This window comes from Staurois parvus, unplaced genomic scaffold (genome assembly GCF_062004578.1).
Source record: "Staurois parvus isolate SC_StPar_1 unplaced genomic scaffold, SC_StPar_1.0 ptg001328l, whole genome shotgun sequence".
Lineage (NCBI taxonomy): Eukaryota > Metazoa > Chordata > Amphibia > Anura > Ranidae > Staurois > Staurois parvus.
Genome location: NW_028319124.1, coordinates 4,302,775 through 4,315,864, shown reverse-complemented (window position 1 = coordinate 4,315,864; position 13,090 = coordinate 4,302,775). Strand labels below are relative to the sequence as shown.

The window sequence follows — 13,090 nt, the reverse complement described above, 5'->3', positions numbered from 1 at the left end:
CAAGTGCTAAAGATGATAAGCAGGCATGCGCGAACCGTGGTTTACGACCATTGGAGAAAAGGAATGGTGACGCGACGGGAAAGTTTTACTCATGATTGGACGGGATCATTATAAGGACAAATGAGGGTGGGAACTTCGGAAAAATGACAGCTAATTCTCCTCACTTCTCATTGGTTGTACAAACCTCTAGTGGGCGTGGTCATATTCACGCGCTCATGTCCCATTAGCTGTTTTAGCAGCTCGGGCCCTGTGATTGGCTGGCACCCGGTTGCCGTGGTGGGCTCCGCAGCTGCGCAGTAGGAGTGTGTTTGCGCGGCTGTGTGTCTCCAGTTAGTTCCATGTCTGCCACGCACAGAGCCGGGGATGGCGGCGGATATTACCCGGGAGGGGAGGTGCTGGGCCGCCAGAGGCAGGAAGAGGCGCCGGCGGGCTGGGGAGCCGGCTATTATCCTCCGGAGAATGGAAGAAGCTGGCCGGGAGGCGGGGAGATGGGAGGAGCCGGCGGAGCTCAGGTAAGGGGAGGAGAGGGCTCCGGGCGCGGGGTGTGATTACCGAACTCGGCCACTGACTGAGGGGGGCGCTGTGTGCCTAGGAGCAACACCACCTCTAACTTCATCTCACAGATCGCCTGTCATCTCCATCCTCACCCTGACTAATGTGTCATCTCCATCAGGTATACATTCTCACCCTGACTAATGTGTTATCTCCATCCTCACCCTGACTAATGTGTCATCTTCACGGAGATCTGTCATCGCCATCCTCGTCTGCACCAAGAGCTGTCATCTCCATCCTCACCTTCACTCATGTCTGTCATCTCCATCCTCAGCTTCACTGAGAATTGTCATCTCTGTCATCATCTTCACCAATATCTGCCGTCTCCATCCTCATCCATTTTGCTGCTATGTGACTCCTTCACTGCCTATATTTGTAATTTTTTTATCCTCATCTTAATTCCTGATATGTCAACTCCATCCTCATTGTTATTGGTGTCATCTTCATCCTCCTCTTCACTGCGTACATTTGTGGTTTCCATCCTTTTGTCACTTGTGAGATCTGTCTTCTTCACTGCTTATATCTGTCATCTCCATCCTCTCTGCACCCTTACTCCTTAGAATTGTCATATCCTCCTCTTCTTACATTCACCTCTGATATCTGTCCTATCCTCTTCATTCGTTATCTCCATCCTTCTCATTTTCACTTCTCACACCTATTATGTCTGTCATCTCCATCCCTCCTATCCATCATGCTCCTAATGTCCTCCTCCTCACCTCTGCTACCTGTCATGTCTGTCCTGTGCTCAGCAACACTCCTCCTCTGGGGGGGGGGTGACAACTCCTTTCCTCTGTCCCATGTGATGTGTCATGCTGCTCCCTCATTATGAAGATCTGATTCCTAGGAGGAGAGCTCAGGCCACACCCTGTGTGGAGGGCCATGCTTTCCATAGTGGACTGTCCATGCCGCATGGAGGTCACACGCCGCATGGAGGTCACACGCCGCATGGAGGTCGCTAATTGCACCGCAAAGTATCGGTACTCAAGATCGGCGAGTTCTTGACGGAAAGTATCGGAACTCACTGATAAAGTTCTCTGTGCATCCCTAATATTAATATATACACTTCTCAAATAATAGGAAAGGAACGCTCTGAAAACACATCAGATCTCAATGGGGAACAATCTCCTGCGGGATCTCTATACTGATATGGACGGGGTAATGTGTTAGGGATGTAAGGATGCCCCATCGTTTGTTGGAAATGAAAGTTATCAGCCTACAGAGGACTGAATGCAAAGACACCCTGAAAATCAAAGGGAAAAAATGATGCAGCAGTCTAGTCCATTTTGCTGAGATTTCATTGCAGCAACTCAGAATGGTCCTCAATATTCTGTATGGCCTCCATGTGCTTGTATGTATGCCTGACAATGTTGGAACGTTCTCCACGGCTTCTCCAGACCCTTTCATGTCCGTCACATGTGCTCAGGGTGAACCTGCTCTCATCTGTGAAAAGCACAGGGCGCCAGTGGTGGACCTGCCAATTCTGGTGTTCAATGGCAAATGCCAATTGAGCTCTATGGTGCCAGGCAGTGAGCACAGGGCCCACTAGAGGACGTTGGGTCCTTAGGTCACCCTCATGAAGTCTGTTTCTGATTGTTTGGTCAGAGACATTCACACCAGTGGCCTGCTGGAGGTCATTTTGTAGGGCTCTGGCAGTGCTCATCCTGTTCCTCCTTGCACAAAGGAGCAGATACCACTCCTGCTGATTCTCCTGGAATCTCCTCCATGCTCTTGAGACCTGGCAATGGCACGTATTGATGTGCCATCCTGGAGGAGTTGGACTGCCTGTGCAACCCCTGTAGGGTCCAGGTGTGGCCTCATGCTACCAGTGGTGACACTGACCCTAACCAAATGTAAAACTAGTGAAAAACCATCAGAAAAGATGAGTAGGGAAAAAATGTCCGTGGCATCCTCCTGTAAAACCGTTCCTGTTTTGGGGGTCATCTCATTGTTGCCCATCTAGTGCACCTGTTGTTAATTTCATTAACACCAAAGCAGCTGAAACTGATTAATAACTCCCTCTGCTACTTAACTGACCAGATCAATATCCCAGGAGTTTCACTGACTTTTATAAAGTGTGTGTGTGTGTGTGTGTGTGTGTGTGTGTGTGTGTGTTAATACCTCGGTTTACAAATTTAATTCATTCTGCAGGACTTTTCATATAGAGAAAAATTCGTAAACCGAAACGCCATTTCCCATAGGAATACATTGAAAACCAATTCACCCATTCTGGAGATCAGATCAGAAAAAAAGTAAACTCTACTAAAATCCTGCATGAGTAATTTTATCAAGTCATGTGGTATTTTAGTAGCAACAACCATGTGTTATTGTTTCAGCTGCCAGCGGGGTTCCCCACTGACAGCTGAATGACCTTAACCATACTAGGCCACATGCCTTCAGCATAGGTGGGGGGGGGGGGGTGCCAAAGCACCTTGTCCTTGTGTTGATGAGGACAAGGGCCTCTTCCCCACAACCCTGGCTGGTGGTTATGGGGGTCTGTGGGCAGGGAGCTTATCAAAATCTGGAAGCCCCCTTTAACAAGGGGGCTCCCAGATCTCGGGCCTCTCCCCCATTTTTGTGAATGAGTATGGGGTACATTATACCCCTACTCATTCCCAAAAAACTAAAAGTGTAGTGTGCAAAATAGACAGGACACTGTCTTTGCCAAGTCCTTTAATAAAAGAAAAAACTAAAACAATGTCCCCCGCAGTAGATTCAACGTCAATCACGATGCTCGCCGTCACTACCACCCCCCCCCCCCCACTAAAAGAAAAAATAAAGTTCTTTTCTTTTAGTTTATTTCCCCAAGTTAAGAGAAACAAAGTTTCCTTTTAGTTTCTTAAAAGAAACAATGTATCTTTTAGCTCCGCGGAAAGTGATAGCTAATTCTGTGAGCTATAGTGAAGAAAGAAAAAGCCGGCAATTACATTTAAAAATCGGCACCAACATACACTTCGTACTTTGTAAAAAATTTGTAAACCGAGGCATTATTTTCAATGGATTTTCATTTGTAAACGCACGTGCGCGGCTCCGGGGGCACACAGCATGGCGATCAGTGGTGTGTTGTTTCCCTTGGACACGGGATCACCGATCAATGGAAAGAGCCGAAGATGTTGGCTCGGTCATGTGATCAGCTGTGTGCAATCACAGCTGATCGCATGTAAATGGGGAAATGCCGGTTATCGCCATTCCTCTCCTCACGAGCAGTTGCGCTGACAGAGGAGAGGAGAGCTGGTAATCGGCATTCCTCAGAGGGGACATGTACACTGATCATCAGAGCACTGTTAGGAAGATTCTCCTCTCTGTTTGTCCTGTTAGGAAGATTCCCCTCTCTGTTTGTCCTGTTAGGAAGATTCTCCTCTCTGTTTGTCCTGGTAGGAATATTCTCCTCTCTGTTTGTCCTGTTAGGAAGATTCCCCTCTCTGTTTGTTCTGGTAGGAATATTCTCCTCTCTGTTTGTCCTGTTAGGAAGATTCCCCTCTCTGTTTGTCCTGGTAGGAAGATTCCCCTCTCTGTTTGTCCTGGTAGGAAGATTCTCCTCTCTGTTTGTCCTGGTAGGAAGATTCCCCTCTCTGTTTGTCCTGGTAGGAAGATTCTCCTCTCTGTTTGTCCTGGTAGGAAGATTCCCCTCTCTGTTTGTCCTGGTAGGAAGATTCCCCTCTCTGTTTGTCCTGGTAGGAAGATTCCCCTCTCTGTTTGTCCTGGTAGGAAGATTCCCCTCTCTGTTTGTCCTGGTAGGAAGATTCCCCTCTCTGTTTGTCCTGGTAGGAAGATTCTCCTCTCTGTTTGTCCTGGTAGGAAGATTCCCCTCTCTGTCCTGGTAGGAAGATTCCCCTCTCTGTTTGTCCTGGTAGGAAGATTCCCCTCTCTGTTTGTCCTGGTAGGAAGATTCCCCTCTCTGTTTGTCCTGGTAGGAAGATTCTCCTCTCTGTTTGTCCTGGTAGGAAGATTCTCCTCTCTGTTTGTCCTGGTAGGAAGATTCTCCTCTCTGTTTGTCCTGGTAGGAAGATTCTCCTCTCTGTTTGTCCTGGTAGGAAGATTCTCCTCTCTGTCCTGTTAGGAAGATTCCCCTCTCTGTCCTGGTAGGAAGATTCTCCTCTCTGTTTGTCCTGGTAGGAAGATTCTCCTCTCTGTTTGTCCTGGTAGGAAGATTCTCCTCTCTGTTTGTCCTGGTAGGAAGATTCTCCTCTCTGTTTGTCCTGGTAGGAAGATTCTCCTCTCTGTTTGTCCTGGTAGGAAGATTCCCCTCTCTGTTTATCCTGGTAGGAAGATTCCCCTCTCTGTTTGTCCTGGTAGGAAGATTCCCCTCTCTGTTTGTCCTGGTAGGAAGATTCTCCTCTCTGTTTGTCCTGGTAGGAAGATTCCCCTCTCTGTCCTGTTAGGAAGATTCCCCTCTCTGTTTGTCCTGGTAGGAAGATTCTCCTCTCTGTTTGTCCTGGTAGGAAGATTCTCCTCTCTGTTTGTCCTGGTAGGAAGATTCCCCTCTCTGTCCTGTTAGGAAGATTCCCCTCTTTGATTGTCCTGTTTACCATTATTACAGAGAAGCCATATTTTGCGTTGTCACCAGAAAACGAATAAGGCCCCTTTCACACACGTGGACCGTTCGTTTTGTCAGTTCAGTCACATATTTTTAAAGAAAAAACGGATGAAGTTTACATCAGTATACATCAGTTTTTACATACGTTTCTTACATCCACTACCAATGCAAAAATAGACTGTTTGTCCATTTACATCCATTTTTCGTCCGTTCTGTTTTTTTAATGGAACAAAAAACAGGGCTTTGATCCAGTTAAAAAAAAAAAGATGTTAATGGATGCGGATGTAAACGGATGATCATCCATTTTTCCATAGAGATGCACTGATGTCCCTTTTTCATCTGTCAATGAATGGATGAAAAACGGACAAACAGTCCGCACCTGTGAAAGGGGCCTAAAGGAGAAATATTCTAATTGGGACACTAGGGGGTTGATTTTCTAAAACTTGAGAGTGCAAAATCTGGTGCAGATGTGCTTGGTAGTCAGTCAGCTTCTCACTCCAGTCTGTTCAATTAAGCTTTGGCAAAGAAAAAACCTGGAAGCTGATTGGTTTCTATGCAGAGCTGCACCAGATTCTGCACTTTCCAGTTAAAGCGGAGTTCCACCGAAAATATCACCTTTTGGGGAGTAGGTACCCGAATTTGACAGGTACCCGCTCCCACTTCCGCTGCGATCGCCTAGGCGATTGGAAGCGGAAGTTGTCCTCCCCCCTCCCCAAAGTCTTCTGGGACACGTGACAGGTCCCAGAAGACTACAGAGCCATTCAGAAAGCAGTGGGCACCCTGCTTCTTGCAGTGGGCACCCGGCTGTGATGCCGCAAGCTGTCACAGCCGGGTGCCCACACTAAAGATGCCGGCACCATGGAGAGAAGACGGCTAGTGAGGACACCGCTGGACTGAGCGACAGGTAAATTGCTGTATTTTAAAAGTCAGCAGCTACAGTTTTTGTAGCTGCTGACTTTCATTTTTTATTTTTTCAGGTGGAACTCCGCTTTAAAGTAAATCAACCCCTAGTTCTGGTGACAATCTCTCACTTTGGAGAGATTTTGCTCACTTCCTGTTTTGGATATGGGACCGGAAGTAAAGGAAAATGCCCACCCTGCCATCTCTTGCCCACTGGGACACAGATGGCAAAAAGGAAACTACAAGGGTTATAACCCTCCCTACACTATCCAGAGACAAAAATATTCTTTGGATTTTGCCATATGCTGGCTACATTATCCACAATCATACCTCCCTCCTCCACACCAGGGATCATTGCAGGGCCACACTTGGTAGAGCCTTCACCTCTAAGCTCATTAGACCTGAACTGAAGCCTTCTTCATGATGAAGGTTTTCCCAACCCCTGGAAGTGGGGAACGTCTCCTGACATTTGCTCTTGCTTGGAGTTGTAGTCCTTTATTTCAGTCTGTCTTCCAAGAGATACATAATGAGTCTCTATTGCTGTCCTCTCTGTGTTTTCTACTACCCATCCCTACTTGTTGCCCCATTTCCCTCCCCTTTTAGGAAGAATTACAGGGACTTTCCAAGTCCTGCACATGACCCCTGGTCCATGTATTGACACGGGTTCCATCATACACTTAAAATATCTGTCATAATTACTGCAAGTCACTAGGCTTCTGTATGTTTCCTGTATTGCTGACACACAGGGGGGGATTTACTAAAACTGGTGCAGCTCTGCACAGAAACCAATCAGTTTCCAGGTTTTATTGTCCAAGCTTAATTGAACAAGCTGAAGTTAGAATCTGGTTGGTTACCATGCACAGCTGCACCAGATTTTTGTGCACCAGTTTTAGAAAATCTCCACCTATGTCTGTCATTTGAGAGTTTTCCTCTAGTATTATTAGCAAATACATTGTGACAGGTTATACTTCCTATTTGTTCACATCTCAATGTAGTCCTGATATTGCTGACAAAGTCAACACACTATAGGCTTGATTTACTAAAACTGGAGAGTGCAAAATCTGGTGCAGCTGTGCCTGGTAGCCAATCAGCTTATAGACTCCTCTTATTTGCACCCTTATCATTCACATCCCAAGGTGTCTAGGAGACCTTTTACTGCAAGGTTCCTGAGGCTTATTCTTTGAACCGGTTGCCCAAAGGCTGACGCTTGCCCTCTTGGTTAATCCCACATCCTTCTTGAGCTCCTCCCAGCACTTTGTATGTACTGGAGTACCTAGGTCTATATCCTAATGTCATTCTTATTATTTATTTCAGGTGCTTATATAGCGCCAACAATTTACGCAGGGCTTTACATATATATTGTACATTCACTTCAGTCCCTAACCCTCAAGGGTAGTACAATCTAAGGTATTCTTAATCACATTCTCCCTTTTACAAACCAATATTTAAAAATAGACAGGCACTACGCAAATATAATGTGCATAGATATAGGAGGCTTGTTTCACAACATGCCCCTAGACCAGTGTTTCTCAACTCCAGTCCTCATGGACCCCCAACAGGTCATGTTTTCAGGATTTTCATTATTTTGCACAGGTGATTTGATCAGTTTCACTGCCTTAGTAATTACCACAGCTGTTTCATCTGAGGGAAATCCTGAAAACATGACCTGTTTGGGGGTCCATGAGGACTGGAGTTGAGAAACACTGCCCTAGACCAAGACCAAACAGATACATTTCCCACTGACTATATAAAGGACAATGAAAGTCCAAGAGTGAGTTCATGTTTTGAAAGAAGTGACAGTCCTTTCTATTCCTCTATGCTGTAACCCATATAAGTGAGCGATTTAATATCTTTAGCACATGACGGCAAATTATATATAAATTGCTCACTCACCAGACCTTTTGACCCCAATTAAGGTGGTCAGATGCACATTTTGGTCATGTAGGGAACCATCCTCTCAGGCTTTCCTAGAGTGTTGCTCCCCCGCCAGCAGCTCTCCATTGATGAGGCCAAAAGCTAAGGCAATGGGGTTGTCAGCAAATTCTCCACCCAAAAGGGTAAGTTCTGCTTTAAGGACTGCTCCCCCGCTCCCCATTAAGGATTGGTACCTTTGGGAAGCGGGTACCCAAATTTGACAGGTACCAGCTCCTACTTCCAATCCGATCGCCTAGGCCAAGGGTAGGCAACCTGCAGCCCTCCAGCTGTTGCAGGACTACAAGTTCCATCATGCCTCTGCAAGTCATAGCTGTAACTGTCAGTTTTGTAATGTTGCAATGCCTCATGGGAAATGTAGTTCCACAACAGCTAGAGAGCCGCAGGTTGCCTACCCCTGGCCTAGGCGATCGGAAGCGGAAGGTGTCCTCCCTCCCTGTAGTCTTTTGGGACACATGACAGGTCCCAGAAGACTACAGGACCATTCATGAAGCGCAGCGCTACTCGTGCATGCGCAGTGGGCACCTGGCTGTGAAGCCACAAGCTGTCACAGCTGGGTGCCCACACTGAAGATGCCGGCCTCCTGGAATACAGGACGGCCAGTGAAACAGGCTGCAGGGGACACACCGAGGGACAGGTAAGTGGCTGTTTTTTAAAAGTCAGCAGCTACAGTTTTTGTAGCTACTGACTTATTTTTTGACAGGGTGAGTGGAACTCCGCTTTAAGCAGATGTGGTGCCAGGCCGCTCAGATAAACCAGACAGATCTAAAATCTTTCTAAGTGTAGCATTTGTTAAATAAACATTATGAGCAAAAACAAACAATTCTGCACTCACATGGAGCGGTGCCTGTAGTACCGGCACCAGTATCTGCAGCTTGTGCGCTCCAAGCCTCGCTTTCACTATGGCTGAACGTCCCGTCCCCGGGTCCGGGAGAGGATGGTTCCCTATATGACCAAAATGCGCATCTGACCACCTTAATTGGGGTCAAAAGGTCTGGTGAGTGAGCAATTTATATATAATTTGCCGTCATGTGGTGAAGATATTAAATCACTCACATATATGGGTTATAGCATAGAGGAATAGAAAGGACTGTCACGTCTTTCAAAACATGAACTCACTCTTGGATTTTCATTGTCTTTTATAGTTTTTATATCATCAGTGGGAAATGTAACTGTTTGTTCTAGGCCCTAGGGGCATGTTGTGAAACAAGCCTCCTATATATTTATGCACATTATATTTGCGTAGCGCCTATTTTTAAATATTGGTTATTCACTTAATAGGGGCAGCTGCATCTCTTACACAAATTATTTGTAATTTTTTAACACACTAGGTACAATAATAATAATGTTGTAATGCATTCTCCCTTTTGTCCATGTCAGGTCCCATGTTCAGGAACTTACTCTTATTAGAACCCCTCCTTTGCTCCTTTTATGTGAATGTCTCCCAGGTTCTGCTGGTGGACTCTTTTGAGTCAGTCCATGAACGTTTTGTTTTCCACCACTCAGGGTCACTAGGATTCCCATAAAACATAGCAGCATGACAAGTGCAACACTGCTCACAAAGAGTGGTTATTAGAAGGATTCCCCTCCTTATTACATGTTGGGATTAGCTTCACGACCTATCATTGCCATAACACATGTATCTCCCAGGTATACAGCCCTCAGACATTGCTCCAAGCTCTTTCCCTCTCTGTATCAGGGTTGTGGATTACCAAGATGCCTGTTTTTACAAGCCATTTCTGCTCTTGCCTTCTCAAAACCTGGCCTTTTATACCAGTCGCCTTCCATTAGCCATCTTGGAACTGAAAGTGGTTGCTTTGCCCTTGTTGCCCTTTTTTCCCCCCTTTGCATGTGCCCCAGAATTTGCCTGCCCCCTCGCCAAACAAAATCTTCAGTTGGGTGACCGCATCTCCAATTGACTAAGATCCACCAGTTAGGCACATTCCAAACTTTAAGCCTGGTGCACAGTATGAGTTTGGAGCTCACGAGGAGTTCACTGGACTAACATGTTAGTACAGCTATGTCCATGCTGAACTATTGTGTTTTTACAGAGGGTTTGTTCCCCCCCCCCCCCCCCCCCACCAGAACACACTGGTCAGCTATGCGAAGGCTGATCGGATGCCGATTGGCAGATGTTTTCCCAGCATGCCCGTTCGACAGAAGCTGGATGTTTGGCTGGCTTCTGTTGGACAGGCTGCTGCACACAAGGGCTGAATATTGGCCAGTTTCTGTTCAATCAGCCAATATTTGGCCCATGTGTACCAGGCTTTAGGTTGGGGGCCCCTCTTTCCTTGGGACATGCTGATGACTTTTGTCTACATTCTGCAATCTGTCATGTGGGGTAGTTCTCATCTAGTATGATGATAGGAAACTTCATTTTCATACTTCTTCCCCTTTCTCATCCTGCCAATTCTTCTGTTTGCCGTTACCATACACCCAGCCCTTCGTACCCTGGAGGTACTGGTTTGGCCTTGTTTGTCTTCATGACACCCTGACTCACGCACTCTTCTGCGAGAAGTTGCTCTCTTTATCGCTTCCTGCGACCTTCTATGTTGTGATGTAATCTCTTATTGATCCATGCAGATGGTATCAGGCAGTAAATCTAGAGATGAGGCTTGCTCCTGGGTGGAGGGAGTATAGCAATATGTCTTTGAGATTTACTTTCCTGTTTAATGCTGAGGAAAACTTTGCCCCGTGGGAGATACAATTCTAAATATCTGCATGGGCCTGGCAGTTAATGGTGACAATAAAAAAAATATGGTTCTCTCAGGAAATACTTTTATGGTAATATGGTTGCATTGAAATGATGTAAAATGGCTGTTTTAGATGCCGCAATTTTTTTTTTTTTTTAATATTTCGGATTCTTCTTAAAGTCATTGTAAACCTCAGACATGAAATATGAACAAAGCATATCCCTCTATAGTGTGTATACTTGTCTCAATTAAGAGCACTAAGTGTCATTTCTGTCTGCTGCTTCATTCCTCTGCTATCAGCATGAATCATTCCTGACAAGTTTTCCTGACACCAAGAGAAAAATGGTGACGGGGAGGGACCTCCAGCAGACTGACTGCCTCAGCTCTGTTCCTCTGAGCCTTGTGGAGGGGGGTGTGCCTCTTTCCACCAATCAGCTCTCAGAGCTCTACTCACTGATGTAACTTCAGCTCTCCACCCCCTGCTTTTCAGAGCTGAGAGATACTGTGTAAATTCTGCACTTTGATGGATGTAGGGCAGGGGTGCCCAACCTGTGGGCCACATTTGGCCCTGCAAGCCCTCTGATGTGGCCCTTGACCTCAAACCAGGCAAGCACACTTCTATTATATCCTGTGGGTTTGGTGCAGTTTCTGAAGGTGCACCACACCTGCAACTTATAATAGAAGTCTATGACAAGGCGCAGCTGACTTGCAGGTGCAGCAGTGCGGGTAAACGGCAGTACTTCAGTATGAAAGCAGCCTTATAGGGGGCACAGGACAGTAAAACCATTTATGTAGTGTCAGGGGTCACAAAGGTGACCGCTCCCCATGCTCCAGGGGGCCCATGCAGCCTTCCTGTTGTATTCTGTTTTACAGTTGGAGAGGAAGGGCAACATATACAGGAACCAATCCTATCCATTTTCCTCCTGCAACCACTAAAAGTTTCTCCTCCTCTCCCTCATGCCGGTATTCAACAGCTGCAGGCAGAAATGTTTTTATTATTCTATTAAAAAAAAATATCAAAATTCTGAAGCATTTTATTTCGTTGTGGCCAGTGACTGATTACCAAATCACTTAAGTGGCCCTTGCTCTTCAAAAGTTTGAGTACCGCTCATGTAGGGGAAAGATGGCTGTAGATAACCAGGTACAACGTACGTAGGAGAATTTGTTTTTCCTCTGTGTATCACCTCAGGCCATACACTTCACTGGGTATACGTAAAGGTTTACAACCACTTTTAAAGCTGAACTAAACTCTCTCTATCAACATGAAATAGTTGTAATCTTTTTGCTGCTAGCATTAGTAAATGGATAGGAAGATATATTTGTTTTGAACATTTTTTTTTTTTTTTTACATATTTCCAGTTACTTCCTGGTTTTTGGCCTAGGCCAAAATGCTGTTGTACATCCCAGCAGTCATAATGGGCTTTTTTTTTTTTCTTTTTTTACATATCTTCAATTGCTTCCTGGTTTCTGGCCTAGGTCAAAATTCTGTCATACATCCCAGCAGTTATAATGTTTTTTTTTTCTTTCTGTCATCTTGGAGGAGGGGCTTTCTCAGCTAAACAGACCCTCCTGCTTGAATGCCTGAGCTGAGGGCAGATGGATTCCAGGAAGTAAACATTACATGAATCAAGATGGCTGCAGCTAGAAATGTAAAGCACGGAAACGTGAATGGATGGGGAAGTTTACAAATATACAGTTTAGTTCAACTTTAAAGAGACAAGTGACAGTGTATGTAAAAGCCACCCACCTCCCATTCCTAGAGATCCCTCTCCGCTCACTTTTCCATCGCAGACAGTGACAGTACCCAGTGCTTTCAGTATGGGAGAGCATGCGATCTCCTCTGTGACAGTGCTCAGATCTAGCAGTCTCTTGCTATACATAAGCCCTGTCACATGACCAGGGAGTGACATCCTTGCTCCCCTTAGTGCCTGACACTGGGGTTTTGAGTTCCGGCTACCACGGAGAAGCATAGAGGAGGTGCCTGCAAGGTGAGCATTGGAGGGGGGGGGGGGCTTTACAAAGATGTATCTTTTCCAGGAATTTTCAAAGTCCCAGTGTCCCTTTAAATAATCTATATGCTGTAACAGTTTGCATCCAGAAATGTTCCTATAGATGTCTCTCAGGACATTACACAACCTTGCATGCCGTCATCCTTGGTTGATCCTGGTATCTGTCCAGGACTGTATGTCTATACTTGTACCGAGCATGATGATACAAGCACTCCTCCTCCAGCGGCTCGGCCCGTTCACCCTGTGCATGGTGTCCTCACTCACTGACTCATGCTTGTTTAAATCACGCAACAAGATTTGAATAAGACACTTCCCTGTAATGCACCTCCAAGGTAAGGTCACCAGCCTGTCTGCCCTGTGTATTGAGCAAGGCAAGCTAGTTCTGCTACTTAATTGAATGGTCTGTGGGCTGCTTTGGAGATGAATATGACATTTAAAGTCCGGCATCCTAAAAATGTATCTCTAGCAGG

General features: G+C 45.9%; 1 protein-coding gene across 1 annotated transcript in view; it reads left to right on the top strand.

The window, feature by feature from the left end:
• The first annotated feature begins 270 nt into the window (after nucleotides 1-270).
• BAG4 (BAG cochaperone 4) overlaps nucleotides 271-13,090 on the top strand; it is a 32,929-nt gene continuing 20,109 nt past the window's right edge. Inside the window, exon 1 of the mRNA XM_089661288.1 lies at nucleotides 271-512. Within this exon, the coding sequence (XP_089517414.1) occupies nucleotides 339-512 (174 nt within the window). The 5' untranslated portion in view covers nucleotides 271-338. The remainder of the gene's footprint in view (nucleotides 513-13,090) is intronic.